This window comes from Chiloscyllium plagiosum, unplaced genomic scaffold (genome assembly GCF_037043375.1).
Source record: "Chiloscyllium plagiosum isolate Xiang-an unplaced genomic scaffold, Cpla_swu_hap1 HiC_scaffold_11, whole genome shotgun sequence".
Lineage (NCBI taxonomy): Eukaryota > Metazoa > Chordata > Chondrichthyes > Orectolobiformes > Hemiscylliidae > Chiloscyllium > Chiloscyllium plagiosum.
This window is the reverse complement of record NW_028270149.1, coordinates 18,928,196-18,951,989: the sequence shown is the minus strand read 5'-3', so window position 1 is coordinate 18,951,989 and position 23,794 is coordinate 18,928,196. Positions and strand designations below refer to the sequence as shown.

At 40.4% G+C, this 23,794-nt stretch overlaps 1 protein-coding gene across 4 annotated transcripts in view; it reads left to right on the top strand.

Moving 5' to 3' along the window:
- Positions 1-12,040, top strand: part of septin6 (septin 6) — an 82,527-nt gene extending 70,487 nt beyond the window's left edge. The window contains exons 8-11 of one of the 4 annotated variants that reach the window (XM_043705087.2): positions 522-654; positions 927-1,117; positions 4,398-4,439; positions 7,704-9,490. In XM_043705087.2, the coding sequence (XP_043561022.1) occupies positions 522-654; positions 927-1,117; positions 4,398-4,401 (328 nt within the window). In that variant the 3' untranslated portion in view covers positions 4,402-4,439; positions 7,704-9,490. Of the gene's footprint in view, positions 1-521; positions 655-926; positions 1,118-4,397; positions 4,440-7,703; positions 9,491-9,753 lie in introns of those variants that run through there. The other 3 variants (XM_043705086.2, XM_043705084.2, XM_043705085.2) reach the window with 3 other exon arrangements.
- Positions 12,041-23,794: the final 11,754 nt, after the last annotated feature.

Below are 23,794 nucleotides of genomic sequence, written 5' to 3'. Positions count from 1 at the left end.
TGTGGAAGCAGGCCATTTGGCTCAAAGGGTCCAGACCAACCCTCCAAAGAGCCACCTCCTTAACCTATCCCTGTCACCCTGCATTTAATTGGGGTATTTGTAATATCACCCACATCAATGAGACTACATGCAGTCTCCCATGTACTACTTCAGTGAAAGTAATTGATTTGATTGCTAGAAATTGAAATAGTTTTCAAGAATTTTGTTTACTGGCTGCGGATATCCCTGGTGAGGCCAGCACCTGATGCCATTATTGTTTGTCCTGGTGAAGGTGGTGATGAGTTACCACTTGAATCACTGCAGTCTTTGGGTTGTTGGACACTTGATGCTGTTAGGAAGGAAGTTCCAGTGTTTTCTTCTCATGGCAATGAAAACGTGTAGTTCAGTCAGGATGTTGTGTGGCTTCCAAGGGAACTTGTTCTTCTCCCCATCCATGTGCAGGGGTAAAGCTGGCATTTCAACAGCATTAGTTGAGCACTGCAAACTGTTAGTGTCTGTTAAGTCATAATCTCCCTTTGCAGCTTGCAGGAAACATATGAGGCAAAGAGAAATGAGTTTCTCGGGGAGCTGCAGAAGAAAGAAGAAGAGATGAGACAGATGTTTGTCATGAGAGTGAAGGAGAAGGAGTCAGAACTGAAAGAAGCGGAGAAAGAGGTAAAGTTCCTTAGTCCTCTAAGAGCCCCCCCCCCCCCCCCCCCCCCCCCCCCCCCCCCGAAGCAAGCAGCAATATCATCATCGTGGGAACACATTAGAGGAATCCGTGTTTCAATTCACTTGTTGCTATGTAAAGTATTTTGCACCATCCATGTTCTCAGGGCGCCCCCACGTGCTTAAAGCCAGTTAATTACTTTTGAGATGGAGCCACTTCTGATGATGTTTCATCCTTTTCTATCTGTGTGTGTCTCTTTTCCCCAACCCCACTTCAGCTGCATGATAAATTTGATCGTTTAAAGAAACTTCATCAGGATGAAAAGAAGAAGCTAGAAGACAAGAAAAAGAGCCTGGATGATGAAATTAATGCCTTTAAACAGAGAAAGACTGCAGCTGAATTGCTTCAGTCACAGGCCCAGCAGTCAGGGAGCCAGCAGACACTGAAACGAGAGAAGGAGCGGAAAAAGTAAGCATACTCTATTTGTTTTATTTTTCCTTAAAATTTCATTTTCTACATTTTATCCCTCACCAGTTTTAATGACCAGAATACAGTCACCACAACTCCTTTTATTTTCAACATCTTCAGTAGGTAGCCAAACATTGTGAATCGATTCTTGTGTCTCAACTTGAAATGTAGTGTCAAATTGTGTGGTACTGACGTGTACCATTATCCATAAAAGACCTTTACCTTTGGTGGATGAAATTGTCCCTATCCCTTATGCATATAAAATTCGCAGCTCAACATCTATTCACGTGCACAGCAAGACCAACCAGTTGCATGACATTGCTATTACGCACGAATAGGAACACTGTTTGCACAATTATCTTGTTCTAAACATTTTTGCATAGTTTTAATCCAGATAGCATACTTTTAGAGCCCAAAGTGGAACCCTGATAATTATTAGGTAAGTTTTTTGTTTTCTCAGCTGTTAGCTAGTGGAGCTAGTTCACCACCTGGTCAGCACAGTTTATGGGATGGGTGGGGAAAGCTGGGGCTGGGGTGATGCGACATGGCATGTACTATACTTATACATTTTACTCGTTTTAAAGTTCAACCCTTTTAAAGCAAAGCCAATTTCACAAGAGGTGCTAGATGTTTGGGAATGTCCTATCTGGATGCTGGTCACTGTATTCTCCTGAACCCTCCTCCTTATTTTTAGACTGTGTCATCAAGCTCTCTTTCACCTTGCTGAGAGACAGTAGATCCTCCCACATCTACCCTGTCAGCACCCTGTCTCGCAAATCTTGCATGTTTCAATAAGCTCACCTCTCATTCTTCTGAATTCCAATTAGTTCAGGCCCTCTTAGTCCAATCATTCCACTAAGATGATCCCTTCATCCAAGGAATCATCCAACTGAACCTTCCAATGTCAGTGCTGTATAACCCTCAATGAGTCATAGACCAAGACAAAAATGCACCTTGTGATCCTTTTTTAGTTCACCTGTATTCTCCCTCTGAAACATCATTTATTTAGTCCCTATGCTTTTTGACACACTATTCAATTCATTCCTACCTATTAGTTTCTCTCTTCCCATTCCCTCACTGCTTTCATCATACTTTCCCGGTCCTCTCCTGGCCCTCCATTTGTAGTGCTCAGCACACACTGAACTTGTCCCAGTTGCTTTCCTGCACTTGGGTACTTCATGACTTAATGGTGTCAGCAGGCCCTCCTAACACCGCTGCTGGTAAGAGTCAGGTAGCTGGTTTAGACAGGCACAACTTAAATGTATATGTTCACAGAATCATATGATAGTACAACAGAGAAGGAGCCAACTCTTTTGAAGTGTGACTGGCCTAGTTAGCTGTGCTTTCATACTGTTTCCCCACATCCTTGCAATTTATCGCAATCCCCTTTGAAACCTATCATTGAATCTGTATCCACTGCCATATTAGGCAGTGCAATCCAAATCCTAATTGCTCATTCCATAAGAAAAGGATTTTTTTTTCTCATGCCACTTGAGATTTTGTCGATCTGTTCTCTGGTTATCCACTCCTCAGTTTATGGAGCATCTCTTTTCCTTATGTACTGTATCTAAATCCTTCATAATTTTAAACATCTGTCAAATCCACTGTTGGCTTTCTCTGGGCCAAGGAGAGCAGCAGAAGCTGCTCCAGGCTAACCATGCAACTGTAATTCCTCATTACCGGAATTACTCTGGTACTTCTGTTCTGCATTGTCTCCAAAGGCTTCACATCCTTCCGGCATTGGACACAACGTTCCGGCTGTGTCTCAACTAGTGTTTCATAAATGTTTCTCATCGCTTCCTCCCATATATTTTATTAATTACATTGTTAACCTGCCTCCTTCAAAGATTTGTGCACAGGTACCTTTGGGGCCTTCTCTTGCACTCTTTTAAAGTTCTCCCATTTTTACAGTGAATGCAGAAAATGCAATAATTTGAAATTGGTCACAAAATGCTTTGCCATGTAATTTTTCTATTCCCTTAAGCAAAATAGTCCCTTTGGGGATTGTGAAAATCTGAGTTGTATTTGTGGAATTAATTGCAAGTTTCATTGAAGACAGTACAACCTGTTGTTCAGGACACATACCATCCCACACCCCACCAAAAAAAAGGGCTATTCCGTATGAACGAAGTTTTAAATGAGCTATTTTAGGAGGATATGTTTTGAAATCTTTGAAAGCAACTCATGCTTTCCCTGTGCCTGAACTCCATTAATTGCTGACCAAGCAGATGTACCAATAGTTGTAGTACCAGACCCCCCAACTGATACCTGACCTGTGCAGTGTAGAGGTATAGAATGGTAAATTCACTGAGAAAAATCAATTTCTTAGCTTTCACGCAAGGCTACTGAGTACAATTGCAGCAAAACATCATTTTATGATCTGTAGGAATAGTATTTTTGTGAAGCACAACATTTGGATAGTAAACTGTCCAGTGTCTGCACAGCTAAATTAGTCATTTCATTGGGGTGCAGTTTTTTATCACTATGTACAGTGCATTGTTTGACTGCTAATTTTCTGAAAAGGTTGCCATGTGATTGTGTCCTTTGATTTGTCGGCTGGCTTTAATTTGGTCGAGCTTTGCTTTGGTGCAGCTTGTTTTGCTTTGGGCAAGAAGGAATGCAGACACAAACTCTCCTTCAGCCATTTAATTTGAGGAGGAGAGCTGCTTGGTTAGAATACTAATGGAATCCCATCTGTTTAATTGTGGGGGGAAAAAAGACCTGGTGTTCAGCATGTCTGTTATTCCTGGTTTCCCATGTGTTTTGTTTCTCAGCTACCATTCAGATGTGGGTCAAGGAACAAAGTGGCATTGTAGAATTATTCTTGATGTATTAAATGGAAATGTTCGGAAAATCTCTTGATCAGTTATTCTGGGTAAAATCTGTGCATAAATGTTTGCTGCAATCTATATCTAAGCAACAGCTTTAACGAACAAAGAAAGAAGTGAGACATCATTTCAGTTCTGATTTTGATTCGGGTACAAAGAGTTCCTTTATAAGAACCTGTAGCAAAAGTGTATACACTTTTAGAAAATTACGAAGAATGCTTCATATAATAATTATGCTAGACTAGTGTTAGTGAACCAAGTTGAAGCTTCTGTGCTTCCACTAAGTGTTACCCTATTAAACACACCCTGCGGTTGGTAGGTATGATGATGAGGTATTTTAGGATCACTGGGTTATGGTCACTTTTTTTTTGAGCAGGGCAAGTGTTGTGTATACACTTTTATCATTGTATCTGTTCATCCACATTAGCTTTTGCATGTGTACTGTTTTACAGTTAACGTGTTCACTGCATGCTGCATGAGACTCTGGTTGTCTGGTAAGCTTGATTGGTTACTAACCTCCACCACAGCAGTGGAATCAGTTATCACACACTGTTTACTGTGCATTTCGTTGTAGTTATTTGGTGATAATTTGGGTACATTGGTAACAGATATAACACCAATAACTACTTATAGATGATTCTGACTTTAATGAGGATGACTGATTTCAGACACCTCACTGTGTATCCTAGCCTTTTGGCATTGTTCTGGTATAGTTTTTAAACAAAGATATTATACTGAGAGATCAGTTTAGGAAGTGATACAAACCCTGTTGATTAATATTGCAGCCAAGGAGGTTGGTATTGGATATGGTGGTAATTAATTTCTCCATGTTTTCTGCATATATTGCAATCAAAAGTATTGCATGCAACTTTGAAAAAAGAAATTGCTCTGATGTAGCACTAACATGTGAGCTTAACAGCCAGTGAAATAGTTGAAATGTGATCATTGCTTGCTACACTTCTGAACATTACAGCAATGTTTGCATAGTAAGTCTCCACAGATGACAGTCATAGATAATTTGACTAAAAAATCTGTTTTCATTGCTGTTTGTTGGAGCGATAAATAATTGCCAGGATGCTGGGAGGAACTCACTCCCTCTTCTTTACTTAGTATCTTTTAAGGGTCCTCCTATTTGATATCTTGTCTAAAGGATATACTCCTTCGGTGCTGCTATCCAGGAATCAGACTCAAAACTTGATGATCTGATTTTTTTTTTAAGGAGTGAACTACCAACTTTGTCAAGGCTGACACTAGTGGTTAATTGGGAGCAGAACAACAAGTCTGCATTCAAACTCATTTCTGTGGCAGCATTTGATTCATAATTAAGCGTTAATACTTTAGAGTTTTCGACTGTTTTGTGAAACCTGGGCAGCGTGGTGGCTCAGTAGCTAGCAATGCCGTTTCTCAGCACCAGAGACCTGGGTACGATTCTGGCCTTGGGCAACTGTCTGTGTGGAGTTTGCACGTTCTCCCCATGTCTGCATGGGTTTCCTCCCACAGTCCAAAGATATGCAGATTAGGTGGATTGGCCATGGGAAATTGTCCATAGTGTCCAGGGATGTATTGGTTAGGTGGATTAGCCATGGGAAATGCAGGGTTAATGGGATAAAGTAGGGGTCTGGGTCTGGGCGGGTTGTTCCTCAAAGGGTTGGTGTGGACTCGAGCTGAATGTCCTCCTTTCATACGGTAGTGATTCTATAATGTAAGGAGGTGCTCCACTGCTCTATTTCTGAGTTAAAATAACCAACATCTTTCAGTGTGGGAGTTAGTTATATTCCTCATGCTGACTTTTTGCATTGGTATGATGTTTCTTGTGGTTAGGCTTTGGCTTGGTCTTGCTGTTGCTGTTACTGTTATAAAGTCTCCGTTTAACAAGTCAACAGTTTTCTCTTTCACCAAGAAACTAATGGTTTGGTGGTTAGCATTAGAACAAGAATCAAAATGCCACCAGTTTGAACATCTCTCTTCAGATTTCTAATTTTTTTTCAAACACCCTACCCATTATAAAATTGCAACACTTGTTTGGCTTCAGAGTAACATTTGTGCCAGACAAGTGTCAGCCAACAGCCATCTCTCCTTGATCGACAATGCCATTACCATTGCTGTATTTCCCCCACTGTCAATATCCTGGGGGTTATCATTGATCAGAAATTGAACTGGTTTAACCATATAAATACTCTGGTTGAAAGAGCAGGTCAGAGTCGAGGAACTCATGTTCTGTCTGTCCAATGCCTGTCTGCAAGTCAGAAGTGTGGTTGAATCCTCTTAATTTGCATGGATAAGGACAACCCAACAACACTGAAGTTCAACACTGTCCATGACATAGCAGCCCTCTTGATTGACACTCCAATCTGTCACCTCCAAAGTTCGCTTTTGCCACCAGTGGTGCACAGTAGCAGTAGTGTATGCCTATGCCATCCTCTAGATTCACTGCAGCAACTCACCGCAGTTCCTTAGACATCACCTTCTAAACCTATGACCTCTACCGCCCTGAAGGGTAAGATCAATAGGTACGTAGGAACACCACTGGCTGCAAGTTTTCATCCAAGCCCCATACCATCCTGATTTGTGACTGTATCACTGTTCCTTCACTGTCACTGGTTAATATTGTGGAATTCACTTCCTTACAGTACTCTGGGTGTACCTACACTGCATGGGCTGCAACAATTCAAGAAGGCATCTTCTTGGGCAAACTAGCCAGTGATGTCCACATCATGTGATCAAATAAAGAAAGAATACCTTTTTACACGACTACTGTTGAATAGATTTTCATTCTTCAGGTAGTAGTTATTTTAAAAGTGGTTAGGCGTCAGGGTAGATTGTCCCTACCCATCTGGCCCATTCCAATATTCAATTGGCCATGCAATTCCATTTTCCTGACCTTGCTCATATCCCTGATACTCTTGTGTAATAAGGAATCACTAGCAGACTTTCCTAGTTAGGGTGAAGAGAGTGGGGAAATGTTCTTTTTTCTAGTACTCCCAAATGGAAAGCACATCATTATTTACTCCTGAATAACTTCATTCAAATTTTAAGATTGTGTCTCCTTGTTATTGACTTCTTCCATCAGTAAAGTGGTTTCCATGTATTTACTCTGCCAGCGCTGATCCAGTCGCATTTCAATTGCCTGTTCTTGTAGGAGAAAACAGATCTTTTACAGCCAGTCTGCACAATGTAGCCCATCAAAGTCCTGGTAATGTTCGGGTGAATTGTGCCTCTGTCAAAGATATAATACCTTTCCTGAGGTGCGATTCCCAAAATTGAACCTGGACCTCCACTTGGAGCCTGACCAAGACCTTCTACAGATGAAGCATATATCACAAAGACTGACCCACCCAGTGCAACACCACCAAGGTTGTGTATCCTGGTCACTCAAATTGTTTGACTCTCCAATCTTCTAACTCTGGTGAGGTGAAGTTCCCTTTTAACCAGAATTAAAAATGGGGCAAGTTACAAAAATCAGTCAGACTTTATTTTTCTCCCAAATTGATTTTGTTGCTTGAGCTGGGACAGCTGAAAAGATGATGTAGAAGTGCAAATAACCAAAAATCTTTCTTAGTTCATCATTTTGTGAGCTCAGTTCCACTGCTGTGTGTATTTGAATGTTTGCTTTTTTTTTTGTTTAAATACTCATTTTCATATTTAACATGTTCAACTGTACTCATTCATTATTTACTGTTAAAATCGTACTTGGCTGAACATTCATCTAGTTTAAAGTAACTCATGAAAAATTAATCCTACTTTTCTTTCATTTTCAGTTCAGGCTTCCTGTAGAATCCTTCCCTCCGCAAGTCGGGAATGAACTCCCTTTTGCTCCCAGTTGCATTCCACCGCTTAATCCCTTTCCTTTCCCGTCTTCTCCCCCTCTCCTCCCCTTTCCTGATTACCCATTTTCACCCCCACCCTTCCCTTCCCTCTCCATGTAAACACGTGTACAAACCTGATGCTGTGGCTGTGCTGAATGAAGGAATCCAGCAATAAATAGTATGGAACTGACAAAAGGACTCCCAATTTACCACTTCAGTACTTGCATGGTACCACATGAGATGCTATATGAGCATCAGAGACTGTTTACATCTCAGTAATCACAACATTAGACCACATGGTTTTTCAGGTGTATTAGAGTACTCAGGAAGTCATTTGCATGAAGTTGTCACCATTTATGTCTCATCACCTTTACGCTGCTTGTGTTTGCTGCTCCTGTTTTAGGCTACTGAACCCTATCGAACAAGTTTTTAAAAACGTGACATTGTAGGACTTGAGTTTCATTTCAGACATGTTACAAAATGCATGTTAACCTAAGGAGGAAAATAATACCATACAGAGCAAAATAAAGGATTAGCATTTATTTTAAAAATCCCAGAAGGAGAATCTGGAAGTTACGAGTTTGTAGGTCAAACATAAAGTGCAATAAATGGAAGTTTTGAGGGTATATCAGTTACTATTAATGGCAACAGCAAAGATTTTTGTTAATTTTTTTCTCCAATTTTATAAAACCAGGTTTTTGTTAACTCTTATTTTGATACTTGTTTCAGTTATATAATATGAAGTTTATGACTGTGCGTGAGCAGTATATGGCACTGATGTGGAGTATTTTTGTCCAATTCTACTTGATCTTTTAAGATCAAAACGTTTAGATGTTGGAGGACTTTGTGTGTGTGTGTGTGTGTGTGTTTATTTTTAAAATTCCATTTTTATTGCACTTCTGTTATGAAGGGATTACTGATGTTGTGCAAGCTAATAGTTTGAGCTGACGTAGATTTTATTGACAAATAAATGTGAATTGAATCGTTTGGGTTTCGCAGGTTTGCCATTGATTTTTGTCTATATTTGTGCACTCTTTCTTTACAGTAACCCTTGGCTCTGCACAGAATGATTAGAGACCCTCAGTCATTATGGAACATGTTTTTCTTTGTTTTTCCCTCTTGTAAGCAGTGGCCAATATTATATGGGGGCAGCTTCTGATACAGCTCACCGGCTGTGGCCTGTGCATTTTAAATACGAAGCCAGATTTGTGCTCTGCCTTTTGTGATCAACAAAAGCTTGTTTTGTATATTGTATTGCTCAAAATAAGATCTTTCTTTTAATAGAATTTAAATGATTAACATTGTACACCAAAAAAATGCATGTGCTTTTTTTTTGCCCATGTGACAGCCATTAAGTGCATTGCTTTTGGGTATTGTGTTTTTAAAACTAAATTGCACAATATTTATTTTGTAAATGTGGCGATGTTGAATACTTTGAGCATTGCTTTCAAACCTTGCTAAGGTGTTTTAATAGCGAGACATTGTATTTCCTCAGGTCAGCCATTCCAGTCTCATGGAATCTGTGATGGTTCTATATTGTTTCAAGACTCCATGAAAGAATGCCATGTACAAAATTTTATACATTCTATTCTTAGTCGATTTGTGCAGGTCATGCACTTGATTACTTTTTTTTGTAACCGTTACTGAGATAGGGTTTTTTTGCTACTTTTTTCTTGCTCCACAGATTAATTCTGGATGTTTTACAATATCTTTAAGCTATTAAAAGCTGTTGCAACTCAGTCCTATGGTGTCTTTATTTATTTGAAAATGTGATCCTCATAAGATGATTCCTCACTTTAAAAAGACCCTTTTCATGGCAATCGGAGAATCTGAGTTTTCATCTTTTTAAGTTTGTCACCTGTTTCCTCCCCCCACCCCACCCAATCTGCATATCCATTAATTTATTTTCCTGTTGGGATTTCTGTACTGTATCCTATCCTCTGCACGTGTCTGAAATATCTTCCAGTGTTGATGATCTATCTCATTGTGTTTTTCTCTCTAGCTTCTTTTAATGTGTCTTCACGGGCTGCTCTCTGGAGGAGGAGACTGCGACTTGTAGAAGAGTTAGGGACTCTTGTGCTGTGGCCGAGATCTGTTCTTTAACTGTGAAAACTAACACTGTACTCTTAAAAGGGCAATGTTCAGCTTGTGTGGGATTTTTTTAAACCCTTCACAGCCCCATTTTGTGTTTGCAAGTTATCTTATAAGTAGGACTAAAGGTTGTAAGAAGTTCTGTTTTTGAATTTTGCTTGTTTACGGATAAAGACTGCAATTTTTCCCTCCTGATTTAAATATTTTAAAGCTTCTATTTTTAAGTGTTCTCCATTCTCAGTTCAGCAAACATGTACTATGCACCACTTGAGTATAGCTGTTTAGATTAATTTGACATTTTTATTGTCTAGCTGAATCTTTGTTGTAAATTGATGCTGATGGGGGAGTGTTTTATTGGGCTGTTTTAATTTAGCAGTCCAGTTCTAGTTTTTGAAAATACTTTCCCAGGCATCTTACTTTCGCTCATTGAAGGAGAAAGTAGGAATCTAAGTTCAGCTAATTGGACTTGTCAAAAGCATCTTTGCTGCTATCTTGTGCATGGACCAGAATGGTTAGGAAAGCGTAATGGGCACATTCTGAAATTTTGTATTGAAACAAATGTTTAAAAAAAGGGCTGGGCTAAAGCCTCTGTAAATAGCTGTACCATGTGGTGTGATCCTGAGCCGTACAGTGCCAAAAGGTTTTGTGTCCAATCCCTGGTCTATGGTGAGTTGGTTGAAATATTGGTGGGGCATTGTGAATAGACGCTGAAGCTTCAGCTTCGAAGGATAGACCATGACATTCAGTTCAGCGTCTTTTAATGGAGGGCTTTTGAGAATGCATGTGCGGATAGCTCTGGGTCTTATCTGCTTTGCTGAGAACTGGGCCAGCCCCAGCTTCCTGGGTGGAGTGGCTGATGGAGTTTGGCAGCTTGAGTATGTATGTATGTATGTGAGTATGATGTGCTGGAAGTGAATCCAGCCACAAGTTATCTCCTTAAGAAGTAAGTACTGGTGAGAAACAAGCGAGGTTTATCGGGTAGAATATCTTCAGTGTAGCTACACTGCGGCCCTGTCCAGAATTCTGAAGGTCAAGTACATGCACGCAAGAGAGTGCATTGTTCTTATTTCAGTAAAAGGTTGTACATCTTGTTCTATACCATTCTCTAATTAATTTTATTACTGATCAAAAGTTACGGTAATTTTTTTTCTATTATTCTGTGGACACCATCCGCATGCAATATGGAGTTGGACAGATCCTTGGGAAAGTTTGTAGGGCTGGAGGGCAAAAACAAGGAAGTGGCATTAATTGGATAGCACTGGCAAAGGGCTGAACAGCCTGTCCTGCACTGTATCCAATGCAGGACTGAATGCTGATAGAGAAGTCAGTACAAATCAAAATCTAGTTTGATTTGTGAATACTTGGTAGCATAATATCTTTATTTTTGCCATGAATGGTTGGTTGACCAATGCCCAGCCGTGCTGTTTTACTGCTTAATTTTCATGGCAGTGAATCTCCTTAAGATGAGCATGACGCAAACTAATTTGCCAAGGGGTGGGGGATATAGAAATAAAAGAGTGCATTGGAGGGCTGAGATTGAGGATATTTTCCTCTTGAAGTTCTGTGTTTACATTATCTATGTACATTGTTCTGTGCACACCCGTGTGTATGCATCTATATTAGGTCCACCCCCAGTAACCACCGAGTAGATTATGAACGTTGGGATGTTTTTCTACATGTACTATATTTTATCTGAATTTCCCAAAAGGTAACTGTTTAAAAATGAAGCAAGGAATAAAGTATGTTTAGTATATAGTGGCATTTTTCCATAAACTTGCTACAGATTGTTGCTGTTATTGGTGTTTGTGACTTTACTGTGATTAAAGTTAGTGGCTGAAGGTCGAAATGCTGCAGAAGTTGGACTTTGCCTTGTTAACATTTCATATATTGCTGTCTTTAAAAATAACCCTTTGTCTTTCTTGCTGCCCTCTGTGTAAATATTGCACTTGTCTGAATTCCATTTGCTTTGAGCTGCTATTACCTATTTATTTATTTCTCTGCTTCTTGCCCTCACTTTAGTGAGGAGCTGCCTGGGAAATGTATACCTCATGGCAAGATTTTATTTATAGGTCTTTCCTCGTTGACCCATTATACAATGTTTTTTTTAACTTTGCTACCATTGCTGTAAATTTTCAATAAAAGATTGGGGAGAAAATATATTTCTTCTTTTATTTTACGCTTGAATTTCCGACTTCAGAGTTTCTGGTCATGGATTTCTCGATGCAAATAAATATTCTTGAAATAAGCACAAGTGCAAAAATTTGACTCGCATTGTATACTGGCCATCTTCGTTCGTCAAATCATGAAGCTTGGACTAACTACATGACATAAACACAATTACTGTTAGTAAGGTTTTGTTTAAATGTTCCCTCAAATTTTATTAGCAATTTCAGACGAGCAACAAAGTGAGGAAATATTTACTTTTGTTTCGTGGTTAACTAACAAAGGGTGTCACATTTCCTGGAGCACATTGCTGCTGCTCTTAAAGGGGAAGATATTCATTTATATTGCACCTTTTATGACCTTAGACCAACCCAAAGCACTTATCAGTCAAGGAGGCTGTTGTAAGGTAGGTAATTAAGTGTCTGAGCATTGGCAAGATCAGTTCGAAATTTTAACAGCTCCCAAAATATCAAATCAAACCTTAATCCGAACTCCAGAATAATCACCTTATTTTATTCTCATATGTTGTACCAAACCTTTGAAAACTGGACCACCTGATGTCGAAGGCAGAAACTGCTATTACAAGGTGACCTTTTGCGAGAGGTCTTGGATTCTGTGTATGTTATAGAATCATCGAGCCAGAAAGCATGGAAACAAACCCTTCCGTCCAACGAGTCATGCCAACCGTAATCCCAAACTAAAATAGATCCACCTGCCTGCACTTGGCCTATACCCTTCCAAACATTTCTTATTCACGTACATATCCAAATATCTTTTAAACATTGTAACAGTATGTGCATCCACCACATCCTCTGGAACTACTTTGTTTTAAAAAACACAAAAAAATTGCCCCTCTTGCCTTTCAAATCTTTTTCCTCTCATCTTAAAAATATGCCGCTTGTTTTAGATTAGATTTCATACAGTGCGGAAACCGGCCCTTTGGCCCAACCAGTCCACACCGACCCTCCAAAGAGTAACCCACCCCGACCCATTTCCCTCTGACGAATGCACCATGGACAATATAGCATGGCCAATTCACCTAACCTGCATATCTTTGAACTGTTGGAGGAAACCGGAGCACCTGGAGGAAACCTACTCAGACACTGGGAGAATGTGCAGAAATTCCCCACCCTAAGGAAAAGTCACCTGCCATTCATCTTATCTATACCCCTCATGATTTTATAAACCTCTATAAGGTCACCTTCAATCTCTTATGTTCCAGTGAAAAAAATCCCTGCCTATACAGGGTCTCCTCATAACTCAAGCCCTTCATTCCTGGTAACATCCTGGTAAATCTCTTCTGAACTCTCTAGCTTAATAATATCCTTTCAATAACAGTGACCACAAGTGGACACACTACTCCATAAGAGGCCTCACCAATGTCCTGTACAACGTCCACATAACATCCCAACTCCTATACTCAGTTTTGATCAATGAAGGTAAGTGCCTTAACCACCCTGTCCAACTCCGAAACTTCAAAGAATTATGTACCTGAATCGCAAGGTCTCTGTTCTACAATGGTAGCCAAGGACCTACTTTTAATTGTGTAAGTCCTGTCCTTGTTTGTTTTTACTAAAATGCGAAACCTTGCATTTTTCTAAATTAAATTCCATCCGGCACTCTTCAGTCCATTGACCCAAATGTTGAGATAGAGTTGCATGGTTAATAGATAGACTTGAAAGCAAAAGAATAACTGTAGGTCTAAAGATGAGGAAGAAATTTGTGGCAATACTGTCAGCAATGCCTGCAAGCAACACCTCCCTCATCCCTGCAACAACTCCTAATCCTGAGAGTGGCCCTGTCCTTGATCGAGGCTGGTGACCTATCTTGTACCTGATCTCCAACCCAGGAACATACAGTCAGTAAAAGTCCCAGTACTGATGTCTTTTTACAACTGTCTTAACCCACACACTACTTCACCCCCCCCCCCCCGCCCACAAAAGTTCCAAATGTAACTAATTGCCAGGTCTGAGCTTTACACCAACAAAATGATACCGATTTACATTTAATGAATTGTCTGTTTATTTGTTTGCAGCAGCTTGTTGGAAATTGTGCTTGCAACAGGTTGCAGCATCACTGGTGATATGAGTAACCTGTTTATCATGTTATAAGGAAACTGTGTCCAAACGATTTGTGTACATTGTTAGGTGACATTTTTCTCAAAGGTGTAATTTCAGAATTTCTTGCAGGTAAAACATAAACCTTTCTCTCCCACCAATGAGAGAGAGGTGTTTGTATACTACAAATTAAACAGATTAGACAAGCTTCTATATTTATCTATCAGACTACTGATGTAGCCAGTTGAATATTCACACCAAATTACTAGCTTGACCAGATGATTCCACTAGCACAACTATCAGCACGAATAAAAATTATTGGTAACTAGTGCCTAAACCTTCTGATACAAGGACACAACTTCATTGCTTATAAACCGAGAAACAAAGTGCATGCTATTTTTTTGGTTAATTTTGTTGCGTGGGATAAGAATCAGTTCAAATTTTTCAACCATTTGGGTAATCTTTGAAGTGGAAGTTCGTGACAACTGTCAGACTTCAAGACCAACCAATGTAAACAAGTCATTGGAACTTTACAGAGAAAGCGTTTGGTTTTATCAACCAGTTATCTGGCACTGCAGCAAACCATTGCAGTGCTTGAGTTCCCAAGTGAAGATACTGAGAAATCAGCACCTCGCTACAGGGGATCAAAGCAGAACCAAAAAAGCTTAACAGCTCTGCCTGCATCAGTGGAGACTGAGTTAATGTTTCAAGCCAAAATTACTCTTCCTCACAACATTTCACCTTTTAGTTCTGAAGAAGTCGTATCTGACTCCAAACATTAACAATCTTTCCCTCTTCATACATACTGCCTAACCTGAAGAGTGTTGCCAGAATTTTTTAATATCAGATCTGCAGCAGCTGTAGTATTTTGCTTTATTCATAACAGATGGGGATTTTATTCAAACTAAAAAAAAATCACCTTCCTCTACATATACTTAAGAGGGAAATCAGGAGGGCAAAACGGGGGCATGAGATAGTGTTGGCAAATACAATTAAGGAGAATCCAAAGGGTTTTTACAAATATATTAAGGACAAAAGGGTAACTAGGGAGAGAATAGGGCCCCTCAAACATCAGCAAGGCGGCCTTTGTGTGGAGCCACAGAAAATGGGGGCGATACTAAATGAATATTTTGCATCAGTATTTACTGTGGAAAAGGGTATGGAAGATATAGACTGTAGGGAAATAGATGGTGACATCTTGCAAAATGTCCAGATTACAGAGGAGGAAATGCTGGATGCCTTGAAATGGTTAAAGGTGGATAAATCCCCAGGACCTGATCAGGTGTACCCGAGAACTCTGTGGGAAGCTAGAGAAGTGATTGCTGGGCCTCTTGCTGAGATATTTGTATCATCGATAGTTACAGCTGAGGTGCCGGAAGACTGGAGGTTGGCTAACGTGGTGCCACTGTTTAAGAAGGGTGGTAAGGACAAGCCAGGGAACTACAGACCGGTAAGCCTGACCTTGGTGGTGGGCAAGTTGTTGGAGGGAATCCTGAGGGACAGGATGTACTTGGAAAGGCAAGAACTGATCAGGGATAGTCAACATGGTTTTGTGCATAGGAAATCATGTCTCACAAACTTGATTGAGTTTTTTGAAGAAGTAACAAAGAAGATTGATGAGGGCAGAGCAGTAGATGTGACCTATATGGACTTCAGTAAGGCGTTCAACAAGGTTCCCCATGGGAGACTGATTAGCAAGGTTAGATCTCATAGAATACAGGGAGAACTAGCCATTTGGATACAGAACTGGCTCAAAGGTAGAAGACAGGGTGGTGGAGGGTTGTTTTTCAGACTGGAGGCCTGTGACCAGTGGAGTGCCACAAGGATCGGTGCTGGGCTCTCTACTTTTTGTCATTTACTTAAATGATTTGGATGCGAGTATAAGAGGTACAGTTAGTAAGTTTGCAGATGACACCAAAATTGGAGGTGGAGTGGACAGCAAAGAGGGTTACCTCAGATTACAACAGGATCTGGACCAGATGGGCCAATGGGCTGAGACTTGGCAGATGGAGTTTAATTCAGATAAATGTGAGGTGCTGCATTTTGGGAAAGCAAATCTTAGCAGGACTTATACACTGAATGGTAAGGTCTTTGGGAGTGTTGCTGAGCAAAGAGACCTTGGAGTGCAGGTTCATAGCTCCTTGAAAGTGGAGTCACAGGTAGATAGGATAGTGAAGAAGGCATTTGGTATGCTTTCCTTTATTGGTCAGAGTATTGAGTACAGGAGTTGGGAGGTCATGTTGCGGCTGTACAGGACATTGGTTAGGCCACTGAAGAGTTGAGTAACTCACTCTAAACCTGTAGAGGTAACCCCATCATTAGGCACTTTATTAGACTTGGCACCAGGAAATCCTGTTACTGACTGATCAAACAGCACTAGGTTTACTGGTTATCATCCTTGGGAAGTTGCATATTTTGAACTAATTGAACACCCACACCATTCTTCCACACAATCGGAGATAACCAAATTACAGCCTTACAAACCTGCACCTCATGGTTCTGGCAGATAGAGTCATAGAGATGTACAGCATGGAAACAGACCCTTCAGTCCAACCCGTCCATGACGACCAGATATCCCAACCCAACCTAGTCCCACCTGCCAGCACCCAGCCCATATCCCTTCAAACCCTTCCTATTCATATACCCATCCAAATGCCTCTTAAATGTTGCAATTGTACCAGCCTCCACCACATCCTCTGGCAGGTCATTCCATACACTTACCACCCTTGCGTGAAAAGGTTGTCCCTTAGGTCTCTTTTATATCCTTTCCCTCTCACCCTAAACCTATGCCCTCTAGTTGTGGACTCCCTGACCCCAGGGAAAAGACTTTGCCTATTTACCTTATCCATGCCCCTCATAATTTTGTAAACCTCTATAAGGTCACCCCTCAGCCTCCAATGCTCCAGGGAAAACAGCCCCAGTCTGTTCAGCTTCTCCCTGTAGCTCAGATCCTCCAACCCTGGCAACATCCTTGTAAGATTTGCTTTTCTGAACCCTTTCAAGTTTCACAACATCTTTCCGATAGGAAGGAGACTAGAATTGCACACAATATTCCAACAGTGGCCTAACCAATATCCTGTACAGTCGCAACATGACCTCCCAACTCCGGTACTCAATACTCTGACCAATAAAGGAAAGCATACCAAATGTCACCTTCACTATCCTATCTACCTGCGACTCAATTTTCAAGGAGCTATGAACCTGCATTCCAAGGTCTCTTTGTTCAGCAACACTCCCGAAGACCTTACCATTAAGTGTATAAGTCCTGCTATGATTTGCTTTCCCAAAATGCAGCACCTCGCATTTATCTGAACTAAACTCCATCTGCCACTTCTCAGCCCATTGGCCCATCTGATCATGATCCTGTTGTAATCTGAGGTAACCGTCTTCGCTTTCCACTACACCTCCAATTTTGGTGGCATCTGCAAACTTACTAACTGTACCTCTTATGCTTGCATCCCAATCATTTATGTAAATGACAAAAAGTAGAGAGCCCAGCACCGATCCTTGTGGCACTCCACTGGTCACAGGCCTCCAGCATGAAAAACAACCCTCCACCACCACCCTCTATCTTCTACCTTTGTGCCAGTTCTGTATCCCAATGGCTAGTTCTCCCTGTATTCCATGAGATCTAATCTTGCTAAGCAGTGTCCCATGGGGAGCCTTGTCGAACGCCTTACTGAAGTGGCTGAGGGGTGACCTTATGGAGGTAAATAAAATCATGAGGGGCGTGGATAGGGTGAATAGTCAAGGTCTTTTCCCCAAGGTAGGAGAATCCAAAACAAGAGGGGATAGGTTTAAGGTGAGAGGGCACAGGTTTAAGGTGAGAGGGGATAGGTTTAAGAGACCTAAGAGGCAACTTTTTCATGCAGAGGGTGGTGCATTAATGGAACAAACTGCTAGAGTAAGTGGTGAAGACTGGTACAGTTATAACATTTAAATGGCATCTGGATGGGTATATGAATAGGAAGGGTTTAGAGGGATATGGGCCAAATACATGCAAATGGTACTCGATCAGTTTAGGATATCTGATTGTTGCCGATGTTTTGGACTGAAGGCTCTGTTTCTGTGCTGTTCAACTCTATGACTCTATTAGTTATGCATGAGACAGTGTTAAAAAGAACAGCTACTTCCATGCTTTCCAAAGAGCTTGACACCATCTCAGACAAAGCAGCCCGCTTGAATGTCACAGGGTACACAAATATCCACTCCCTCCACCACCGACACTCAGCAGCAGCAGCAGTGTGGACTACTTACAAGATACACTTCAGAAATTCATTAAAGTTCCTTAGATAGCATCTTTCAGATCCATAACCACTTCCATCAAGTAGGTCATGGGTAACAGATACATAGGAATACCACCACTTGCAAGTTCCCCTCCAAGCCACTCACCATCCTGACTTGGAAATATGTCACCATTCCTTCACTGTTGCTGGGTCAAACTCCCAGAACTCATTCCTTGAGGGCATTGAGGTTCTACCTACAGAACATAGACTGCAGCTGTTCAAGAAGGTAGCTCATCATCATCTTCTCAAGGGCAACTGGGCACAGGTAATAAATACTTTTCAAGCCAGAGATTCCCACCACAAGTGAATTAAAAAAAAAGATTTAACTTGGCTGGGTGATCGCCATTGTTCACAAAGTCATGATAACTAAGAGTCAGTATAGATCAGAGATCATGGGTAATAGGGAGCCTATATCAGTCACAGTTCCACACTCAGCCTTTGAAACGGGTCAGAATTAAGGTGGTTTAATCTATAGTCATCGCCTGTTCAAAGAGCATAAATTCAAAATGGTGGCCTCATGCATGACTTTAATTTTCACTCCTATTCTCAGTTATTAATTTTTATACTTTCTACAGCAAATGTCTTCATGTTTCAGTGCTAACTGGAAGCCTTAGCCACTCCTAGGCCATATCATTTTAACTGATGGAAACTGTAGGGGAAATCTTATGATATTCCACATTGGCAGTCTTGGACCTGCACTGGAAGTTGAACCTTACAAAATAAACTCCATTAATATTTTTATTGAGCATCAATGATGTGGAAAATATTTGGTTTGTGTTTTGTGGACAAATGGATAAAGATTGAGGAATTATTAAGGAACAGTGCAGAGTCTATACCAGGAAATGTTTAATTCCAATCTAAGAAAGCAAAGTAGAGAGGGAAAAAATACTATTGCATAAAGAGAGAGATAAAAGAGAAGAAACTGTTTAAGAATTATTTCTTAAAATTGAACGTACTGCCAAAAATTAATATCTGTTGTAATGAGACAATGTTTGTTGAAAATATTCATTAACAGTGGCAGACAGGTTGTTTGGTAGATGTTATCATAAAAAGAAAACAATGAATGTAAGATGCCAGAAAGTCAAGGTCTGGCAGCATCTGTGAAAAGAGAGCTCAAAGTTAGCATTTCAAGTCCAGTGACCCTTCTTCAGAACAGACCCTCCTTTAGTACGGTACTTAACATGCTGCTAAAAATTCACTTACATTGGAAACACGTAGCAGGTCTCTCAATGAGATATTGCAATATTGCAACTTATGGAGGAGGCAACTCAGACAGCTACTTCCATGCTGTGTGATCAGTTTGAGTTATGATCCGATTTGTTCTTAAAGGATGCTGAGCATTGACAGCCTCAGTGTACTCTTCAAGTACAATCCAGGTTTTTGTTAGTGAACCTACTACAGACAATCCCATTTAAGAATTTGCTTTTCAAAAGATACCATGCTATAAAAACTGTGGCAGCACTAATTTGCCAACATAACCATGGAAATAACTAAGAGAATAGTGGACACCAAATGGAATTGTATGAAAACTGCTGGAAAGGTGACATTAATGTAATTAAAATAGACAAGTTAATAATGACATTAAAAGTGTACATCTGCTGAAATCAGGGCCCTGCGCCGGCTCTGCTTTTCATTAGATCCTGGTTGTATCTGTACCTCAAGGCGAAAGTGAGGACTGCAGATGCTGGAGGTTAGAGTCGAGAGTGTGGCGCTGGAAAAGCGCAGCAGGTCAGGCAGCATCCGAGGAGCAGGTGAACCGAGGTTTCGGGCAAAAGCCCTTCATCAGGAATTCATACCTCAAGTCTATTTATCCTAATTATGCTTCATAATCCCCCTGAAATTCTTAGCTAAATCCATCCATTACAATTTTGAAAAAAAAATGCTTCCTGCAGGTTGTAGCTCTGATTTTAAGATTGTACCCAAGAACTAATTTCTCTCTATTTCCCTTCAGAACTTTAAAATTTGTCGAGGCAATTATTGTATTAAAAAAACTTCCATGTCATTTCCCAACATAACTCAAGTCTCCCAAAACCTGCAATACAGAAATTATTTTTTTTTATAAAATGCCTTGTCATTTTAAATATCTCGGTTTGTGATATTCTAAAATCAAGCCACTTTTATCCTCGTGGACTCATCCCTTAAAGGCAATTATTTGGGTTGGAGTGACACTTAACAGATTTGGATAGTAAGACACAAAATGAATCGTGCTAATATCATTTGCCTTTGAAATGTGAAAGAACACCAATTGCTGGAGAAACACAGCAGGTCTGGCAGCATCTGTGGAGAGAAAGCAGATTCAACGTTTTGGGTTCAGTGACCCTTCAGAACTTTAAAATTTGTCGAGGCAATTATTGTATTAAAAAAACTTCCATGTCATTTCCCAACATAACTCAAGTCTCCCAAAACCTGCAATACAGAAATTATTTTTTTTTAAAAATGTTTTAAATTGTTCACTCTGCGAGGGAAAGGAATACTTTGTTTTAACAGTTGAAATTCTTTTATATTCGTTTTTGGGATGTGGGCATTGTTTTTATTATTTATTGACATTTATTTTGCATTTATTTATTAATAAATTATTAATTTACGTATTTGTTTACATTTATTGCCCCTCCTTAGTTGCCCTTGAGAAGGTGGTGGTGAGCTGCTGCTGAAATATTAGCAGGTACTTGTTTGAAAGTTGAACTGTTTTCGCTATTGAAGCCAATCTCCACTCTTTAAGCTGCAGTCATTTTGAAGTTGCACAGCTGTCTGTGAATGGACGGGATTCACTTCAGCCTGTTGTGGGATATCACGTCTGAAATCCTAGGCTTGCTGCCGATGGATAATGTGGCTCAAAGCGCCATCAGTGCAGTGATCCTGCGCGCACTCCGGGATGATCTAAAAGGGATAGTGCAAAGGTGACACTTCCAGACTGATTTATCATCAAGAGGTACAGTATGCAGGTACAGACTTAAAGTTTTAGAATCTGGTGTAATTATACGATTCAGCCTGCGTCAGGGACTGTGCTTTATTTATATCTAAGACTCCTGGAGTCTGTAAAGGAGTAAATACTGGTGCTATCAAAGTACCATTTAAATATAATGCAAACTCAGTCTTGGAGCTATATCCATCAAATCATGGCAGGCACCAACTGTGGTACTGCACCAAATCACTCTTGATGGTAGCTAAGTTCCCCATCTAGTGGACGTTTTCTGTCCTTACATTCCTCATGGCTCCTGCTACGTGCTGGGGTACAACTAACTGCATTGCAGTCCAGGAAAATGACCATAGTCCCCACGTCTCTCATTAGAGAGATAGCTGGTGGTGGTTTAACCTGAAGGTTACCATATCTCAGGCGAGGGAGGAGGTTGTGTAGAAGGAATTTTCACGCAAACTTCAGCTGGTGTCGGAATTAAACCCTGCTGTTGGTATCACTCTGCATGTTCAACCCAACTGAACTAACTAACGCCTAAGTCAGTGCAGGAAAACATTTGTGTCAACAACAACTTACATCCATATCGCACCTTTAATGTCACCAAATTGCAATGTGATGATACAATGAAAGAACATATTTAACATATCCTCAGTACACACAAATCACTTTGCAATCAGTGGCTTCACTGGGAAGAAAGTGCAAGATGTGAACAGTGACCATTACATCTGCACTCTTGATGGATAAACTGTTAGTCTTGCCAGATTAAGGAAGGTCCCTCTGATCTTCCACAACCTTTAGAACTACATCTCCTATCTAACAAAGAGCATTACGTCACACTTGTCTGTATGAAACTTAATCTACCACCCCTGCCTACTCCACCAACTTGCCTAAGTTCTTTTGGAGTTCTTCGCTGTCCTTCAGATTTTGTATCATCCACAAACTTTGAAACTACCAGCTGCAGACCAAGATGTAGATCATTAATATATAGATCAGTAAGGCATCCAATACTAACCCCTAGGGAACTCCACCACAAATCTTTCTCTGGCCTGAAAATATCCATTGACCGTAACTCTGTTTCCTATCACTCAGCCAATTTTGTATCCATGTCTCTTCTATCCCTTCTCTTCCATAAGCTTTTACTTTCCTCACAAGTCTGTTGGGTGTTGTATGGAATGCCTTCTGGAAGTGCATGTATACCACATCAACAAGACAACCCTCTTCGACCCATTCTGTTACCTCCTCAGAAAGTGCCAAAAATTTAGTTAAACACAATTTCCCCTTTAAAGATCCAGGCTGACTCTTTCTTATCAACCGATCTTTTTCCATGTGACTAGATTTATTCCAAATAGCTGTCTCCAGAAGCTTCTCTACACTGAAGTTAAACTGACTACTGTAATCACACGGCTTATCTTTCAACCTTTTTGAACAAGGGCATGATGTTTGCAATTTTCCAGTCTTCTGCTGCCTCCCCTGAGTCTAGGGAAGACTGAAAGATTGTGCCCAGTGCCCTGCATTTTCCACTCTCAGTTCCTTACATATATTTGATTGCATCTCGTCCGGTTGCAGTTCCTTGTCAACTTTAAGTATCAAAAATCTATCCGATACTTCTTCCTTATCAACTTGAACCCTGCTATTGACAGAATTTCTTCCTCTGTCACCATGGCCTAGGTATCATTTAGATCCTTGTTAAAGGCAGATGTAAAGTATTTATTTAATACCTCAGGCATGACTCTTACGTCCATATGTAAATCCCTTTTTGGTCCCATATCGCCCTGACTCCTTTTGGGCTCTTTTACTACTTAAATGCCATAGGAGAGTATGGGACATCCCTTGATGTTGGCTGCTAGTCTTTTCTCACAATTCCTCTTTGCTTCTCTGATACAATTTTCCACAACCCTCTGCTCTTGCTTCTCAATGGGGCTTTCTATCTGACACCTATCATAAAAACACATTACTTCTTTATCATCATTTCTATCTCCTCTGTCATCCAGGGAGCTTTGCATTCATTTGTTCTACTTTACCTTTTGACAGAATATAACCTGACTGTACCCAAAACAGCTCTTCTTTGAAGGTAGCCATTTCTCATTTACTACTTTTTTTCCATCAATCTTTCCTGCTAGTCAATCTAATGTGATTCCATTCTTGCCCCACTGAAATTGGCTCTGTGCTGATTGATCCTTCTTCCTCTCTATGACCACTGTTGTCCCTTACTGTCCTAAATATTACAATATAATGGTCACTGTCTCCTAAATGCTCCCCCACCAACACTTGATAAACTTGGCTCACCTTGTTAAGAAATGTCAGGTCCAACATTGCATCCTTTCTTGTTCAACTGGACATACTCAAACTGAAGAGATTAAGTTTTTGAAGGTTGAAATAAGGCTGGAAGATTGGCTGGCTTTGAATCGAGAAGGAAATCTCCATAGTAACTTGAAATTAAAAGGCATTTGGAAGGCATCTGGCTGGAAAGGGAAAATAAGGGCAGAAAGCCCCCTGAACCTAAAAATCACTTTGAACTGCTTCTAATAGAAT